This window comes from Podarcis filfolensis (genome assembly GCF_964270895.1).
Source record: "Podarcis filfolensis genome assembly, chromosome: 4".
NCBI classification, from domain to species: Eukaryota; Metazoa; Chordata; class Lepidosauria; order Squamata; family Lacertidae; genus Podarcis; species Podarcis filfolensis.
This window is the reverse complement of record NC_139607.1, coordinates 41,743,433-41,762,295: the sequence shown is the minus strand read 5'-3', so window position 1 is coordinate 41,762,295 and position 18,863 is coordinate 41,743,433. Positions and strand designations below refer to the sequence as shown.

Genomic DNA, 18,863 nt, shown 5'->3' with positions numbered 1-18,863 from the left:
CAGGACACTAACTTACCTGTAGTTTTCTTTTAAAAAATGGGTGTTACATTGACTACTTTTCAGTTCTCGGGTACAGAAAGAGATATTAGGGACTAGTTACATATTTCTATTAGCAGATCAGCAGCAGGAAAGCAAGGTCCATAGTGTCAATGAAGTTTTATATAAGGCATATATGTCTTGATGTAAACATGGTCCTGCTCACATGAATATGATGCCAAGAGGAAGAGGAATATAATCACTGTCTTATTAGGAAGATTTCTGGCATGCAGGATTTCTTCCCTGTCCTATTTGAATATAATGAAATGGGACACATTTGTAAGAGATCATGTGGGAGGGAAGGTTAAATGAGAACATTTTAGGTGGATGCGATTTGCTATAGCTGTTGATTAAATATACCAGCAATGCAGTGTTATAAATATAGCTGTAGGCCTTTTCTGCACTCCAAACAAGTTATTAAACTGTGAAATGGAGGTTCAAAAAAAGAAGAGTAGTAATGATTTTGAAATGTTGCTTACACTCAAAAAATGTGCTTGGCAGAACAGAATCCTAGAGTTTAGGAAGGCCTGGGACTAAAGAGGCTTGTAAATCCCGTAACTGCAAATGGGCAGTTCAAAAAGTTGGCTTAGGCCAGACAGTTAAATGAAAATTGAATTTATTTATTAATGGGAATTAATAAATATATTTATGAACAAAAAAACCTGACTTCCATTGACATCTCTGAAATTGCATGTAGTCCTGTAAAAAAAGCCTGACTAATTAATCCTGCTTGATGAGACTCTGCAGGAATATTTATAAAAGTACAGGAGGTCTCAGACTGATAGTGAGTGGGTAACAGCACCGATTTGTAGTTAAAAAGCTGGATCGGTATTTTACATATGGTTCAAAATACATTGACCTTTAGAGACTCGAATGAGAACTTCTACTTCTATTCATTCCCTCCATTATTAAAGCCTGCTACTTACCCTGACAATCTGTCCATTGCAGTTACATCTGATTACAGCTGCAACAACATGAAGAGCCTTTCAGAATCGCCCTATCATTGGGTAGAGAGAGGTGGCTGCCTCAGGCAGTAGATGATGGATGCTGTCCCATTCCCTGATGTTTAGGTAAAAGTCACCAGCCAGCCTAGTTGGGAGATGCCACTGTGAAAGTAGGAAAGAGGCCTTGGTCCTCTTATGCCACTTCTTTGCACCACCGCCAGCTGTGTTAAGCACCAATGCACACATTGTGCACAGGGTTCCAAGGATGCAGCCCAATATGCACACTTAAAGGTAAAGGTAAAGGGACCCCTGACCATTAGGTCCAGTTGTGGCCAACTCTGGGGTTGTGGCGCTCATCTCGCTTTATTGGCCGAGGGAGCCGGTGTACAGCTTCCGGGTCATGTGGCCAGCATGACTAAGCCGCTTCTGGCGAACCAGAGCAGCGCACAGAAACACCATTTACCTTCCTGTCAGAGCGCTACCTATTTATCTACTTGCACTTTGACATGCTTTCAAACTGCTAGGTTGGCAGGAGCAGGGACCGAGCAATGGGAGCTCATCCCGTCGCAGGGATTCGAACCTCCGACCTTCTGATCGGCAAGTCCTAGGCTCTGTGGTTTAACCCACAGCGCCACCCGCATCCCCAATATGCACACTTACTTGGGAGTAAATCTCATGGAGCTTGGGAGGACTTCCAAGCAAGGATCGCATTGCAGTAGTTGCACTAGTGGCTCACCAAGTGGCTGCCCTGGTTGAAACATGGGTGATGGCTAAAATATATGTTATAATAGCATTTTCCCATGCAATATATCCAAATCCATCTGGTAATCAACTTTACTTCTAAAATACGACACTAGAGAATAAACACATAGTCTGACTGCAGGGAGACCACAACAAGGCAGCAAAGCATGGGTGGCCTGAAAGCATTGGGTATCTACTTTAATTTGATTTTCAAGTGAAGGTAAAGTGGCCAAAGGGTAAAAAGTGGATTGAAAGGACCTTTTCCTAAAAAAAATACCCAGCTCTAGTTCCACATCATGCTGTTTGCAGGTCAAACTCGTTGAACTGAAGCTGTTTAGTTCTGCAGCAAGGCTAGAGCAATATAGCGCAAATAAAATGCATTTACAGAGGCATCCCAAGTGTGGGAGTGGAGAGTGGCCTGGAAAATCTACCGCCACACTGTTCCTTAGCAGCCCAGGGCAGAGGACAAGGAGCATTTGTGCTTTATCATTAAGTCAGCTCCAGTCCAAGCCCCCATTACCCCTCCCTCTGGGAATGGCACAATTTTACATGCAGAGAACCCAGAGCTGGGTCTGCCTCTACCCTTATAATGACACATTTGGAAGGCTTGTTGAGTGTTCCTGTGGTTGGAACATGGTGAGTAGTAGCCATTTCCTCCCACGCTTTCCATGGGCACAGTGGGATCTCTGCCAGACGGGCACCTTGCCTGTCTTCTGATGTCTCCCAGCAGGAAATATCAGGGCGCCAGGATTGCTTGTCACTCAGCCCTCAATTCCATTCAATTTGCATTTAAAGGCGAACCTACTTTAATCCACACTTTCTGAATCAAAACAAAAAAAAAAATTTCCTTCCAGTAGCACCTTAAAGACCAACTAAGTTAGTTCTTGGTATGAGCTTTCGTGTGCATGCACACTTCTTCAGATACACAATTTTTCCTTCCAGTAGCACCTTAAAGACCAACTAAGTTAGTTCTTGGTATGAGCTTTCGTGTGCATGCACACTTCTTCAGATACACTTCTTCAGAAGTGTGCATGCACATGAAAGCTCATACCAAGAACTAACTTAGTTGGTCTTTAAGGTGCTATTGGAAGGAAAAAAATTTTTTTGTTTTGACTATGGCAGACCAACACGGCTACCTATCTGTTTCTGAATCAAGAACAGAAATCCTTGGGAAGTAACACCAGCTGGATTTTTTTGTGCAGTTCTTCAGCTAAGGAATGCGTACAAAATAATAATAATAATACTATACTAGGCTAAGGTCTGCATTAAAAAAAATCATATATTAGTGGAAATGATGGTCAAAAATGCATTATGTTATCAGAAATTGGTTTGTAAAAATGTCTGTGGTAGGCATAATAGCTTGGGGAAATTAGGGGGAAATTAAAATGCTGATGAATTTTCATGGGGACTTTAAAAAATAAATAAATCAGTGCTGTGAAAATGTGAAGACTGGAAAAAATGAGAAAATGATAGATTTGCCCGTCTCTGCCTGCAGTTCTGTACACACTTACCTAGGAGTAAGTCTCAGTACAGTGAAGTCAGGGCAGCTTACATATGAGTTGATTTGCATAGGGTTACTCTGTACGTGTAGCATTATGTTATCATGGGAAGTGTGTTTTATATTTCTCATACTGATAACAGATTTCAACCAGTAATCAAGAAGAAAAATTCACTTTTCTGCTATGTTTGTAAAAAACGAAAAATAAATAAAGCACTCTGTAGGGTGTTTACATTTTAGAATAAATTGAAAAGCATTTGCGTAAACCTCCACAAATCAAAACAGTTGTCACTTCAACTGAATAGACTGGCAGCAGATTTTTTACTTCCTCCTTATAATTAAGAAGCCACTATATGATACCATGTTGCAGCCTAGAAGACTGTACTGTTTTTTTCACTTGACTAAATGGTAGCCTTATACAGTTTTATATATTAAAGGGACAAATTGCAGTGACATAAAAACTGCTGCAACTGTGCGTTCAAAGCAAGTCTGCAATCTTTTAATGTAACGATGATTTCCATTACCATTAATATTAACATTTAATGTTTATTGTCTTCACTATTTTATGCATTAGTTTGAAAACCTTACCTAGTGTTCACTGCAGGCATGACTAGGCATTGTGGATGAAACCCAACATTTATTTCTAATTTTTCTTGTTCATCTACAATTGCTTATCAGCAAACCTACAACAAAGCTCATTTGTATTGGTACAAAAGCTGTCTTATAAAATCTAATTTCTAAATAGATAGGGATTTTCTATTGTAATTGCCAGCTGCTGGCAATGAAAGAGTATCAGGGACTGCTTGCTCATGAGTAGACACCTTACTCTGGGCCCTTATTAATTTATTTAAGATCACAGGGCAATTTAAAATATAAAAACACAAAAATGCATACCACAGTAACAAAAATACATACCATAACAACAAACAAAAACGATACCCCCCATTCAGTTTATTAGGCCATAGATTGTATAATTTGCCTAAAGTCTGGGAGAAAACAAATGTTTTTTCCTGGCACCTATGTAATGTAATGTGCCATCCCTCTTTGGCCTTGACCAGAAGCTTCCGGTGCTTTTGAGGTCAAGGTGTGGTGGGTTCCACCTACTCCATTGACATTTCCAGAGGTTCTTCCTTGGGTATCAATGCAGAGGGCCCCTCAAGGAGATTCTCAGCATTGGAGTCAGAGATCCTCCCTGCTCCTCAAGGTGTTCGGTCAGTGGAGTGTCCAGTTTGTCTCCTGAGGATTCTGTGACTGGCACCATATCAGAACTAGACATGATAGCTAATTCACAATTTTCTGGTAATGTCATTGAATGACTCATTGATACCGGGGGGGATATTAGGAGCAAAGTAAATTATTCTTTATTAGTCTAAATGGAGTTGCATCGGTTAGCAGAGTAATTAGTTTCTAAACAATGGTTTTTTCTTCTTCTTTTAAGCCATGCTGTCTGATCTGGAAGCTTTGTTCCACAATTCTGGATGTGTGGTACTGCAAGGCTGTTAGAAGGAAAAGATACCCTGTGGGCTTTAGCTAGTGGTTGTTTTGCCATAATCGAAAGTGCTTCAGCTCTCGCAAGATGGACACTCCATTTTCACAAATTCCCACTGAACATGACTTTTTCTTGCAGGTAAAGTTGATGTAATATTGTAGGTGTGTGGTTGTATGTTAAATGCATTTTTTTCTTGACAAGGCCAGCCAGGGGCTGCATTTGTATCAGGGCAATGGCACGGGGTGTGTGTGGCATTAATCATTTCCCCAAGTACCATGGCCTCAATTTATGCCTTTACATAAACTGCTCTGGGGTGTTCTCTCCCCGCCCCCCCCGCTATCAAGTGGTGTTTGGATTTTACGAAATAAAATAAATAAGTGCCTGATCCCAAGCACACTCCAGGACACAGTCCTGCCCACAATTAAACCCTGCTTCTATATCATTAGGTGCAGTAGCCTTGGTTGTGAAAGATATTTTATTAAGAGCCAAACATATATAACTAAATAGAAGTCAATTGAATTTTTCACTTCCTCTATCATCCATGTAATCCATCTTGCTTAAAAATGCAGTTAAATGTTTATTTGAACCTATTGCACCCTATTAAATGTTACATCTTCATTTAGGAAGACCATCCTTGACTGAATTAAACTGTTTCCATCCCTGATTAGCTGATTAAGAGACAAGGAAGAGAAATACACTCCTCCAGGCAGCCTCTTTATTGAGCATTCATCCTGATGCGCTTGTTTGCTGGGAGGTTATATGACAATGAACATCCATCCTGAATTGATTGCCTGGTGCTGATATGCTTTCTCAATAATCTTTCATTCATCTCACACTTTTCAATGAATTTACTATCACTTTCCTAACAGCAAAACACTGGTGGATTTATTGTGCTGGGGCGAGAGAGTGCTTTAAATCCGTTTCAATTGCAAAACTAAATGCAAATTTTTGGTATGCACCTGAAAGTCTCCCACTATTTTTTTTTAAATGATATTTATTCAAAGTTTCATGAATACATAAGTATGAAAAAAAGAAAAAAACAGAAAAATACAGCAAAAAAATAAAAATAAAAAGAATAACCAAAAAGAAGAAAAATACAAATCTCAAATTGCATCTTTTCATTTGCTTATTTCTTGGACCTCCTCACACCTCCCTTTTTGTATTCTAATTTAATTCATTATTCCAGCAAATTCTTCCCATATTTCTCAATTTTAATTTGAATAATTTATCTTAACAATCTATCTTATTTATTAATTCAACATATCCTTTCCATCTTTTAGTATATTCTGTTATTCAATTTACCTTAATTTCTTTAACCTTATCTTAAGGTTAAAATTTCAAAATTTAAACCATATTCATACATATCTCCTTAAATCTTTTCTACTAAAGCCAATTTAGTTCCTTTCCAGCATGTTCCCTGATATTTCATTAGTGTTACACTAATTCCATAAATAAAAAGAAATTTTTCTTGATATCTCTAATTTTTATCCAACGTCCCTTCTTCCTGGTCTCGGGTTATGTCAGTCCTTTCTGACCATTACATCCAGTCCATCAATCTGGTGATCTTATGTCCGAGGCCCTTAAGTCTCTTCTAGGCCCCTTCTGCAGATTTTCTTGTTCTTGTTTGTGCTTACGCACTTCTTTGTCTTTTGTTGGTTTCTTTCGTAGTTTCTTCCCTTTCTCCTTGGGGAGTGGGTCTCCGGAGGATTCCAACCGGTAATAATTTCCATTTTCCTTCGTCAGACTAGCCCATTCCCCACAGTCCCACTCCCCGTCATCATCTTTGTAATCCAAAAAATAGTTTTCCAAAAGATAGTTGTCCACCTGTTTCATAGTCCCACTAGAGTTAAGAGCTTCCTTGACTCCAAACACTTCCAGACACACTCCAAGTTCAATCTTCCAATGCAGTGGCTTTTGCTCCTGCAGGACTTTGGATCTCTCCATTTGTGTTGTTTGAGGTGTAGTCGCAGCGTCTTCCTTCCTCATCTGCCCTTGGACTTGCCCTGTCAAACCAGATTCCTGAATTGGTCGCTGTATAGCTTCTTTATCCTTATTTCCTGTTAAATCATATTCACTGGCTACAGCATTCATCAAGTCCAACTTTTCATTCATCAAGTTCATTTTCTCATGCAACTGCTCCAGCAAAGCATTTGTCATGCCAAGGGCAGACACCAAACCTTCCTTCCAACACATTTCTGTTCAAGGTCAAGCGGCTGGTCCCACGATCCCAATCTCGCAGCTGTAAGGTCTCCAAGTAAGCTGCAATAACAAACTGACAGGCTGCCTCTAGGGGACACAATTTCTATTTGTATCCATCTTTAAAATGTATCCAACAAAGGAGATTACTTTCGGTTTTCAAATACTTTGTTTCTTTAAAATGCAGAAATGCAGAAAGCAGCGTTGAAGTTAATTTGTTTCTCTCTCTCTCTCTCTCTCTCTCTCTCTCTCTCTCTCTCTCTTTGACTATCTGTCAAAGTGCTCCACTTTCAATCAATGGACGTCTCAAACTATTTCTGTCCAGACACCCCGTCCCCAGGTTTGGGACGATGGAAACTTAAATTGCTTTACGCTCCTCCTGCAGGATTAAACAGTCAAATTCCTCCCCCCCTTTTCTCCTTTGGTTTTATTGGTTGTAGATGCAGGAGGTTTTTATTGGTTGTAGATGCAGGAAATTTCCAACTTTAAAACAGTTTTCCAGGCTATTAGGTTGCAAGGTCTTTGCTTCAGTCTATATACAAAAAGCGGAAGGCGGACTTCCTGTTTAAACCTTCCCGCTTTGTTGCCTAATTCACAAATATTACAGGTTTCTTGATCCAATTTTCCGTTTTTACTCACAGCTACTTGATTTAGAGTCCAATTGTCATCAGGAAAAAATCAGCGCTCTCCGGCGATGGCTGTGCGGCTTTCCTCCATGGAAATAGCAATCGGTTCGCAGCACCGCACTGCTCACCCCACTTCACTCCGGAGCCCCGAAAAGGGGTTTCCTCGCAAGTAGGGGAGGCGCTCTTGGTGCTCTGCCGAACCCCACGTTCCCAGGCTTCTCCGCCTGGGATTTCTAGCGGGTCCCCGCCTTCGCCGCGACGGGAAGACCCAATTTCCACAGAGCCCGTTCCTCCGGTCGGAGGAACTCTGCCATTCGGCGATGGCGCTAACCCGGAAGTCCCCCTGAAAGTCTCCCACTAAATCCTGAGTATCTCATGAAAATTTATCAGAATCTCAGTACCAATTTCTCCAATTAAACACATTTTTCTTTGCAATTTTGCCTTCTAAATTATATTTTGTATGCTACTTTCAGTGATATACTGCATTTGTATGCAAAACCCCCCCCCCATATTTGCATTTTTGTACCCATTACTGGCTGGAGAACTGCAATGCAAAATTCAGAGAACTGTGAATTTTGAAGGACAGCTGTGTTTAGGTTCACATAGTGTTTCAGAAAGTGTGAGATTTGAATTTCTGCCCTATCCCCACAACCTAAGAATTCACTTGCCCTTAATGCATTTCATATATTGCTATTGTTGTTGTTACAAGTACCCCCAGAACAGTTTCCACATACTCAACGAAACGGTGAGGTTTCACTCTGTTGTATAACACAAAATAGCAAATCTCTAACATGTGGCTCAGCCTTAAAACACTGGCTTTTAGCTTTTTTTCTGCATTGAGTGAGTGGTGGTGGTGGGCTCATTAAGGACTAAGGGTTGATTTGTTCTTTTGACGATCCAGTTTTGAGCATCTAATCCAAGATCACAAAGGCATTTGAGAAATTAGCACACTCCAAGACCCAGTATTTGTACCTTGATCATAAGGGCATCCATTTAGAATTTATAATGAAGATGTGAATAAAGCATAACTGAAAGCTTTTTATATTCACCAAACAGGCTAAGCTGATGCAAGTATATTTAAAAAAAAAAAAACCAACCACGTAAAGCTAGAGAAAAGAATCTCATTCTGCTCAGTGATTTTGAAGTCACGCAAATTATCTGTCTTATTTGTAAAGTGCTAATAATACAGGAAACCCAGAGGGAAGGGGGAGAGGGCTGAAGAAGAGAAATCAATTCTACCAGCTAATTTTCCCGCTAATCAGACAGTTCATCCATTTTTAAATTTATTTATTTTTCTTACAAAAGATGCTGCCTTGATTTGAAATTTGTGGCAACTGTATTAAACATTAGAGTGGGTTTTCCTATGGACACAAACTTCAACGCCAGCAGCCTTCTGTTGCCTTTCAAGGTCACTTGAAGGAATATGAATCTGTTCAAACTGGGCACTATGTTTCTATCTGTATGCTTATTACCATTTAATTATACATTCTGCCCTCTAACGGATAATTAAAACTGTTTCAAAGCTTTTAGCTGTCACAAGATTTGTTTTTGTAAACAGAAGCTTTGCGGCATTTCCTTGAGCACTTTCCTTTTCAGACACCACATAAAGAGGCAAATCAATGTAATCTTGGAGGAATGCTCACTGGCAGAACCAATCGCTTCCTGTGTCCTCCTAATGCGGTGGCAATTTAAATGTTTTATATATATATATATATATATATATATATATATATATATATATATATATGATATTTATTAGAATTTTCCATTTTATACAAACAAAGAAAAAAATTAAAAAGAAAAAATAATAAAAACACATAAAGTTCATAACTTATTTTTCAATAACATATTTCCCTGACCTCCTCATGCCTCCCCTTCTTGTATTCCAGTTCAAATTGTTTATCCAGCAAATCCTTATCTCATAGCATTACAGCTAAAAAAACCCTTATTTTCTATCCATCTTCTTAAATTATTGTAGCTTAAACTTTTACTTATATACAAAGAAAAAAGAGCCATTTTTTCATATTCTTTTGTACCATTACAGCTAGAAACCACTTAATTTCAATCCAACATCACTCAACATTCATTAATATTGCAGTGTTTTTGTAAATAATCCTTGAATTTCTTCCATTCTTCTTCTGCCGACTCTTCTCCCTGGTCACGGATTCTGCCAGTCATTTCTGCCAATCCCATAAAGTCAATCAACTTCGTCTGCCATTCTTCCAGAGTGGGTAGATCTTGCGTCTTCCAATACTTTGCGATGAGTATTCTTGCTGCTGTTGTAGCATACATAAAGAAAGTTCTATCCTTTTTTAACACCAATTGGCCGACCATGCCCAAGAGAAAGGCCTCTGGTTTCTTCACGAAGGTATATTTAAATACCTTTTTCAATTCATTATAAATAATTTCCCAGAAAGCCTTAATCCTAGGGCACGTCCACCAAAGGTGAAAAAATGTACTTTCATTTTCTTTACATTTCCAACATTTATTATCGGGCAAATGGTAAATTTTTGCAAGCTTGACTGGGGTCATGTACCACCTATATATCATTTTCATAATATTTTCTCTTAAGGCATTGCATGCCGTAAATTTCATACCTGTGGTCCACAACTGTTCCCAGTCAGCAAACATAATGTTATGTCCAACATCTTGTGCCCATTTAATCATAGCGGATTTAACCGTTTCATCCTGAGTATTCCATTTCAACAGCAAGTTATACATTCTTGATAATATCTTAGTTTTGGGTTCTAACAGTTCTGTTTCTAGTTTGGATTTTTCCACCTGGAAGCCAATTTTCTTGTCCAAATTATAAGCCTCCATTATCTGAAAATAATGAAGCCAGTCTCGCACTTTATCTTTTAGTTTCTCAAAACTCTGCAATTTCAATTTGTCACCTTCTGGCAATTTAAATGTTTTGGGCTCCCAGCAGAGATAGCCACCATGGTGCAAGGCTTTGTACAGCCAAGAAAGAAAGAAAGAAACCATCGCTCTGGAAAGAACATTTTGCATTGCAAAGGAGACGTTGGATCTCAAGGAGCAAATCCTCCTCAGATTGGCTTGGGGCACCCCACCCCAAACTGGGCAAAGTCACAAAGGTCCGTGAGCAAACCAATGGGTCTAGAAAGGGGTTGACTTGCCACCCAACAGTACTCCTTCCCCCACAACCACCCAGCCCCAAAACACACTACCACCTTCTCCAAGGCACTGTACATTTAAAGCTGCATCATACCACTTTAGTTTCATCCTGTATTGCAGGTCCTGCATTGAGCAGGGGCTTGGAAGGGAGGACCTCCAAGATCTAGTCCAACTCTATTATTCTATGCTGATGAATGGTGGTTGCAGATGCTCCCCCTGGAAGGTTTTCCATGAGGGATGCATCTCTCAGGCTGAAAACATCTCCCCACCTCTCATATAGTAGTGAGCAGGCAAGTGGCAAGGAGGAAGGGGTCTTACCCACTTGTAGGGGCCCAGAGTAACCCCCATCAGTTCCTTAAGTGCTCGCAAGCACTCCTGATTCATTGTGGCTGCTACAACTGCCCAACAGTGCTTCCCCATCCTAGCAGCTCCTAGCTATTCCTGTACCAGTAGCAGCAGCCCTCTAACTAACGCAACCTCTCGATCTCTGGCATCACACCTCTGTTGTTGTTGTTGCTGTTGGAAGTCTGGCAGATATTCCATTTATGCTTGGAAGATTTTTCCTCATATAAGTTCTGTAGCTGAGGGAAGTACATTCCACCCACTCAGACTGCAGATCTGACACTGAAATGGAAATCTGCCACATCTTTTTTAAAAAAAAACGTTTTATTTTCATCATTCTCAGCAACACAGCCACTTTGCAGTGGCGTTCAACGTACAAAAATGTAGGTACAGATGTATTTAAGCTCATTTAAAACTTGCAAATTGATTACTTGGAAAACATTATAGTTTGCAAAATGGAAACATTAGGAGTCTAGTGTATTTTAAAAAGTTGGGAAGTGCCTATGCATTCTAACAGCAAAATAATTTGAAGCCATTACTGTCACAACTTATAGTTCTTCCTCATCTGTTTCATTTTCAATTAAGTTGAATGCATACAAAAGTTTGAATTAAATTTCAGTACCAGCTGAAAAAAAAGGCATCCCAGCTGGGACTGGAGAAGTATGTCTGCCCCAATTCCAGAATGGCTCTTGTCTTTCAGAAGAGTCTCTCAACTATTTCCTGGTCATCCCCCCAAAATGATGTAGCAATTAGTTCCCATGGCAACATACCAGCCATAGTTTATTTATCAAAGAATGTGCTAGACCAGCAGTCCATCTGCCCTATTAAGAATTTCTTCCTAACTCCCAGCCTCAAAACAATAGTATTTGATGATCATTCCCCATGCATGTACCTTGACATGATGCAGACCTGCCAAACGCATGGTTTGTGTAAAAATGTGTGTGAAATGGCAGACCTTGCCATTGTAATCTGCATGAGCCCAGCAGCTCAAAGCACCCTGCTGCAACCATGTAAACAACAATTACTGTATAGTCGATGTGATTTAGAGACACTCTTCCAAACAAATTGCACCAGTATAGGAGGAGCTCAGTATGAATACAGGTCTGATGGCATCATTGCAATGATGCAAAAATTTGATGCAATGGATCCTCCTTTACCAAGCTTCTTTAAACATGCATCCAGCCTTATCTGTAAATGTAAAATTAAAATAGTTTTCTGTTCTGCTGTGTGTCGCCCCCTCCCCCACACCCCCGCAAATTAGTTCAGCCCTTTCTGAGCATTAGGCCAGGTTTGGGGTGTTCATGGGTCCATCTTCGCTGCTGGAGGTTCAGGTAGCCTCAGTGGCTAGGACTGCCTTTTGCCTGCTGCTACAGGTACACTAACTACGGGATTCATGAACTGGTAAGAATCAGTTCTTACAATGCACTTTATGTGGGGCTACTGTTGGGCCTGGTTCAGAGGTACCTGCTGGGTCAAAATGCTGCAGCTAGACTGGTGGTGAAGATAAGCAACCAATAGCACATAACCCTGGTTCTTAAAACCTTGCATTAGCTACCCAAATGCTACCAGGCCATGTGCATGGTTATTGTATTAATTTACAAGGCTCTTAACAACTGGCAGTCAGTGTACCTTAAGGAACACCTTGTGCCTTATATCCATGTCTGACCACTGAGGTCTTTGAGGGAGTCCCTGTGAATGGTGTTCCATGGCTCACATTCATCAGCATTCTGGACCTTCGTGCCTTCCAGCTTTGTGGAACTCCCTTCCAGTTCACACCAGATTTTGAGTAAGCTAATGTTATGGTTAATTTTCACTGATTTTATCTTTCACACTTGTTTTGCAACCTTATTATACACCACTCACAAACTATGGTGTTAAGCAGTATATAAATTATGAAGTAAATGAAATGAAATGAAATGAAATGAAAGTATGCAATGTTGCTTAGTGTAAAATAGTTCCCACTGTTATTTATTTCATAAAATTTATATACCACTTAATTGTTTAAAAACCACACCTCTCAAAGTGGTTCATCAAAAGCAGTTTTTTAATAGCATCTTTTCACAAAGAGAAGAAAAAGCTGATAAGGAGTCAAGAATATGTGTTTTGCTGTTCTTTGTAATATGGATACAAGTTATTTACCTTTCCCTTACCATACACCCTTTCCCGCATAAAGCTAATGCACTTTATGTGGATCAAGTCCCCATACAACCCACATGGCCCAGGCTAAAGTTCAGATCCAAGAATTCAAACCACTTGAATGCCTCTAACTCAAATGAAGCTAGCAAGGGCCAAATCCAGAAAATCAGTCCAAAGGTTATAGACTAGAACACTGTACAAAACCCAAACTCAATCCATTGGCAGCATCAGCTACTGTTTCTCTCCATAGGGCTAATCCAAGCCTTGCTTGGAATCCAGGCAGAGTGCAGCTGCTCCAGCTTTGTTGGATCAGATTTGATTCCAACACAGGTGCAGCTAAGCAGGGCTGGCAACAAGTCCTGACATATAGGAACACAGCCAGTTGAAGAGTTCGACCCCATAAATGCCACAGTTAAGTGTATTAGCCACTAAGATGTTATAGGACTGTTTTCTGCTGAAGCATAGCTGCCCTTCAGAAACTGAAGCACTAGAAAAGCTGCGTAGAACTAAATCTAGGCCAAATAGCTCCACTAAAACCACCACTTTCATGGGACCGTTCATTCTTTGTCACTCGAGATAGAGATATTAAAATAGATACCGAGATAGATTTAGAAGGACTAGAGATGTAAAGGCCAGGCAAAATGCTAGCAAAACAGGGGAACATGCCCCCATTTCCCACCCCACCCCCATTTTTCCATGTCTATTTTTTTTGGGGGGGGGCTTTGCATCTCTATTTCAGACCAACAAATCTGACTATAATTTGTTTCAAACTGCTTTTAATGTATTTCTACATTGTTATGACCTGCCAATATGAGGTGGCAGAGGGCTTTCTAGTAAAAGCTTTGCCCCCACTTCAAGTGGTAGCTTGGCTGGTCTTAGCTCCTTGGAAATGGGCCAACAGTGGCTGCCATATTGTTTTCTCATAGAATACAACATACTGAGTCATGCCATTGGTCCATCGAGCTCATTATTGTCTATACTGCTTGGCAGTAGCTCTCCGGGGTTCCAGGTGGGTCGCTCCCAGCCCTACCTAGTGATGTCAGGAATTGATTCTCGTATTTTCTTCATGCAAAGCAGATGCTCTACACTGAGCTGTGGTGCATCACATTTACCTCTTCACACAGAGAACTCCCAAGATTGTGGAACCTTGGTTGCCCAGGGTCCCAGAAGATGGGGAAACCTCCATGTGAAGAAGTATTTGTGTGTAGGCTTCCCCATCTTACCTTGCCACAGTAGCCCAACAACAGTGGTTTTAGAACTGGGGAGCTCTTTCAGTGCTAAATGCATGAAAAGGGCTGGAAATGAAAGAAAACAGAAAGATCCTATAAGATCTCTTTTGGTCAAATTTGGGATCATGGGGCAGATCCAGGTTTCAGCTTTCAGCTGCAATGCATTACAAAATGAGTTTGCTATATCGGTGACTAATTTCTGCAGAAAGCTTTTTATCTAGATGAAACTAGATGGAGCACTATGATACACACATACACACATGTTACTTTAACAATGACCTAAAGCTCTCTTACATTATTGTTAGAGAACCATGCATGTACTCTATACGTGGCAGCCTGCTTCCTTCTCCTTCAAAGCATTTTGATATAAGACACACAAATAATGGCACTTTTCATGCATCCCTTCTCTTGACTATAGGTTGTACCTCTCTCAAGTTCACTGCTAGTTTTAATCCTAGGAAACACTTGACCAGCTGATATTTCAGCAGTTAATGGAAGCTCATTTTTCCATGGTATCTTGAGGTTTGGCTCTATTCAGCTTTCACAAGGACTCTTTGGTCTTTTGTTAGAACACATAAATAACGACCTTCAGAGATTCTGACGATCAATACACATGAGCTTTCATTACAGCTTCTTCAGTGAATTAATCAAATTACGTGGGACAAATGATTAGCTGCATTATCGTCACCTTTTCTGTTAGGACAATTTGTATATCTTAGAACACCGACTTTAAGTCCTAGTGGATCATTACTCCTTGTGATGGGCACATCCCAGTCAACTGGGCCCTGTCTTGCCAGCAGAAGGGAAACCTGGCCACAGCAAAGTGGACTCATCTGCTCAGCCTACCTTACCCTGTTAAGCAACTTCCTGCCACCAGATAAAGGGAGATTTTTCTACAAACCTGCCCCTTTATCAGCCAGCTTAAAAAACCTTCCTGGAGTCTCCCTGAAGCCGTCTTCTCCCATTGCCCCAGAATGATGCTATGTGCAGACCAGAATTGACCAGATCAACACGGCTGCTGCCACCAGGCCCACCCACATAGGAGAGAGCCCTTTAGAAGGCATTTTGCCAAGTCCCCTTCAACCTCATGCTAGCCCATAAAAGCTAACTGTATTTGGGGAAAATGTGAAAAGAAGGCCCTCTTGCACATGCTGCATTCATACATCAGGTTTGTCTGATTCTTCCTATAAAATTGCCATGTCTTGTTTGACATTATTGAGCTAAATGGAACTGTCTGCTTGTTTTTGAAGCAGCCAGGTCATTTCCCTTTCCATGTCCTTGTGTATCATAGACCAATTACACGTCAAGAAAAGGCCACAACCAGTTCCTTTATACTGCACAAAATCTCAATATCTTTAGCATGGGAGACTTAGGTTACTAAAAAATATCCATCCTGATAGTAATGGAATAATTGGGAAAAGCCATGGCCTATGAGTAGTTTTGTGGTGTGCCATGCAATTCTCAGAAGCTGAGCAGCAAAGAAGTGTGAGAACGTGTGTGCCCCCTGACTTCTACCACAAAATGGTGGGCAAAAAGGACTTGATTGTGCAGTGGGTAGCCCATGCAAAACATAATAAATGCTCTTACTGTCCATTTACTTCCCATTCAACGACAAAAAATTATTCTAAGCTAAAACAATGTAGAGTGAAATCTGAAAGGCATTTGATGAGCAAAACTGTGTCTGACAGTAGTTGTTCCTTCTAAAAGCCCCTTTAAAGCCACATTCAAATGATGACAGCAGCTTTTTTCTGCTGCCATTTTTAGCTTCTCTTATGTTTGCCCATACATTATCTCCCTCACCACCACCCCTGCCACCCCTTCCTGGGAAGATGGCCCATTCTTATGCCCTTGTTCAGGCTGCAAGTGAAAATGAATTTGATAGCCTGACCTCATCATCCAAGGTCAGGATCGAAATTGGCACATTTATCAGTCTCTGCTCAAAAAAAGGCCAAAGTCTAGAATTATGGAACCGTGATGCTTTGGGGATAGGCTGTCAAGATTTCGTGATGAAGTTTGTACAGTTCTGCCTGTATGTCTGTGACTAATCTGTTGCTGAATTATTCTTCTATCCACAAAATCATTTTTCCTCCCACCCCCCACCCCAGTCCTTCAGTATTTTTTCACACATCCACAAACCACAGACTTGGGCTTTAACTCGGTTCTTCTGCTGGAGATGAGATCCGCAACCAAAATACTTTCAGATTTATTTGGCTAATGATTACAAATCATTGCCACATTTTAAAAGTTCCCTTTACCATGTGAAAAGTACACAAACAGCCTTGCTCTTTTTTGCAAATATATACGGTAGTCTTGCTTTAGGGCTAAAATGTCCTTGAAAGACTTTTTACAAAATGTATTCAATAACGAAATGCAGAATTGATGCAGTGGTAAAGCGGGGGGTGGGGTGGGAGCCTGCATCAACTAAAAAGGGCACTGTATGCTAATAAGCAAATGTGAATCCTTATCAAGAACTGTTTCTCTAAATGGCAAAGAATCACTTTCCCTTTTTAGGGCTTGTAATGATTTTAAGACCTAAAATAAATGCAGCAGCTTGGGCATTAAACAATCATTAATGCTTCTCATGGGCAGAATCTTTTGCTATTGTGCTAACTTAAAGATGTAATGTGTTTGGATTTGATGAATAATGTCATTTGAAGTTTGAACTCTTATGTGTCTGCATATTGATGGGGCAGAGCCATTTATGGCTGGCAACTAGCAAAATGTCCAGTGCTTCCCACAATATAGTTTAAGCAACTTATTTCTTAAAAAAAAATTACAAGAGTGGCCTGTCCTTCTGGGAGGGTCAAACTCCTTAGATCAAATGCTTTGAAGCATGTCACGATTTGAATTCTTCGGAGCACATCTAGCTGTGCAGCACCTTGGACAGCAGCCAGAGAGGACACTACAGTGATACCTCAGGTTATATATGCTTCAGGTTACATACGCTTCAGGTTACAGACTCCGCTAACCCAGAAATAGTGCTTCAGGTTAAGAACTTTGCTTCAGGTTGAGAACAGAAATCGTGCTCTGGTGGTGCAGCAGCAGCAGGAGGCCCCATTAGCTAAAGTGGTGCTTCAGGTTAAGAACAGTTTCAGGTTAAGAACGGACCTCCGGAACGAATTAAGTACTTAACCTGAGGTACCACTGTACTGGACTAGATGATCCCTTTTGGTATAGGGCAACTTACAGCTCTCTCTCATAATAACAGGTCTTAGAAGTCATTCAGTTAAATTAGCCATAGTTTGGGAACATATAAAAGACTGTGCTATATCATACAGCATTTAAGTTAAGAGAAAGTTTGTTACCACAAGGTATTGTTTGACCTGCTAGAATTCATGGATGAATTTGTATAGCCCATGTAAGTCATTATGCCCCACCTTAGTTTGACTACTCCTTTACATAGTACAGACGTGCCATATAAACTTTTGTTCCTTTCTTCGTGGTGAGGAATGAGTGGAGAAAAGCCAGGGCCATCAATAGCCCCTTACAGCAGTGCATGATATTGAATGTGAGGTCTGCTGCTGAAATCTACAGATAATTAATAAACTAGAACAAGTCAGTGCAACTTGTGACCCAGAAGGTTGAACCTCTCTCACCTTGGATGGTGGCACAGCAGAAACTTGAAAGCCCTGTATTTTCTGCCTGTTTTGGACTGTAAAAATCTAAAGTAGGAGGTAAGGTGTCTCTGTGTGGAAGGGAAGTCAAGCACCTAGTAGGTCAGAGTACATGGCTGGTGGGCCAGGTTCCCTCAGTGGATCACAAACTGAACTAGATTTGGAGCATGTGATGCCTTCTTACACAACAAGCATATCTAATGCTCATCAGAATACTCTCTTTTTCTTGCATGTCTTCACCACGATCTGTCACAGAGCGCAAGCTGGACACAAGAGTAAGTGAGTATGACATACTTATTGATTTCACTGTTAGTCAAGGGGCTTCGTTTATACATGCATTTTACAGCCGGAGTATTGGCCCTTGGGGAAAAGCCACAGCAATCAATTTAATTAGGAGGCTTTCAGAAATCATGTCTCTCCCATGTCTCTCCCCATTAACCTTAATGAACCCCAAGACATGTTTATAGTGCGTTTCCCCTTCGAAGGCTTCTGTACGGTAAGCATCAAAACGCCTCACTATAATGAGTGGGATCTGTGGTTTCCTTTCCCCTTTAAGGTTTTCTTTGATGGTGTTAAGCTAGAGCAGATTTGAACATTAAAAGGTCAGGTGGCTTTCAGCTTTGCTTCAAAAGGAGCCCCAACCACAACTTTTATAAGCCTTTGATATGAGGTGACGAAGAAGAGTGATTTGGCTTAGAGGTGAGCCTGGGAAATCGGACAGACTCCACCTGAAAAGTTGTGGAAGTTCACGTCAATCTTCTTTTAAATCAAACAGAAGAAACTTTGAGGACAGTTCAGATGGATTATTCAGGATCAGAGTAGATTTGATGCTAACTGTACAGTTGTCATTATTAATGGTGGCAGTAACTCTAACTCC

General features: G+C 40.6%; 1 protein-coding gene across 4 annotated transcripts in view; it reads left to right on the top strand.

Moving 5' to 3' along the window:
* Positions 1-18,863, top strand: part of LOC310762005 (uncharacterized protein) — a 352,306-nt gene that overhangs the window by 134,110 nt on the left and 199,333 nt on the right. For all 4 annotated transcript variants that reach the window (XR_014547773.1, XM_083612453.1, XM_083612455.1 and 1 more), the window contains one exon: positions 18,242-18,265. Coding sequence is in view for 3 of the 4 variants with exons in the window: in XM_083612453.1 (XP_083468579.1) it covers positions 18,242-18,265 (24 nt within the window). In the remaining variant the exon portion in view is untranslated. The remainder of the gene's footprint in view (positions 1-18,241; positions 18,266-18,863) is intronic.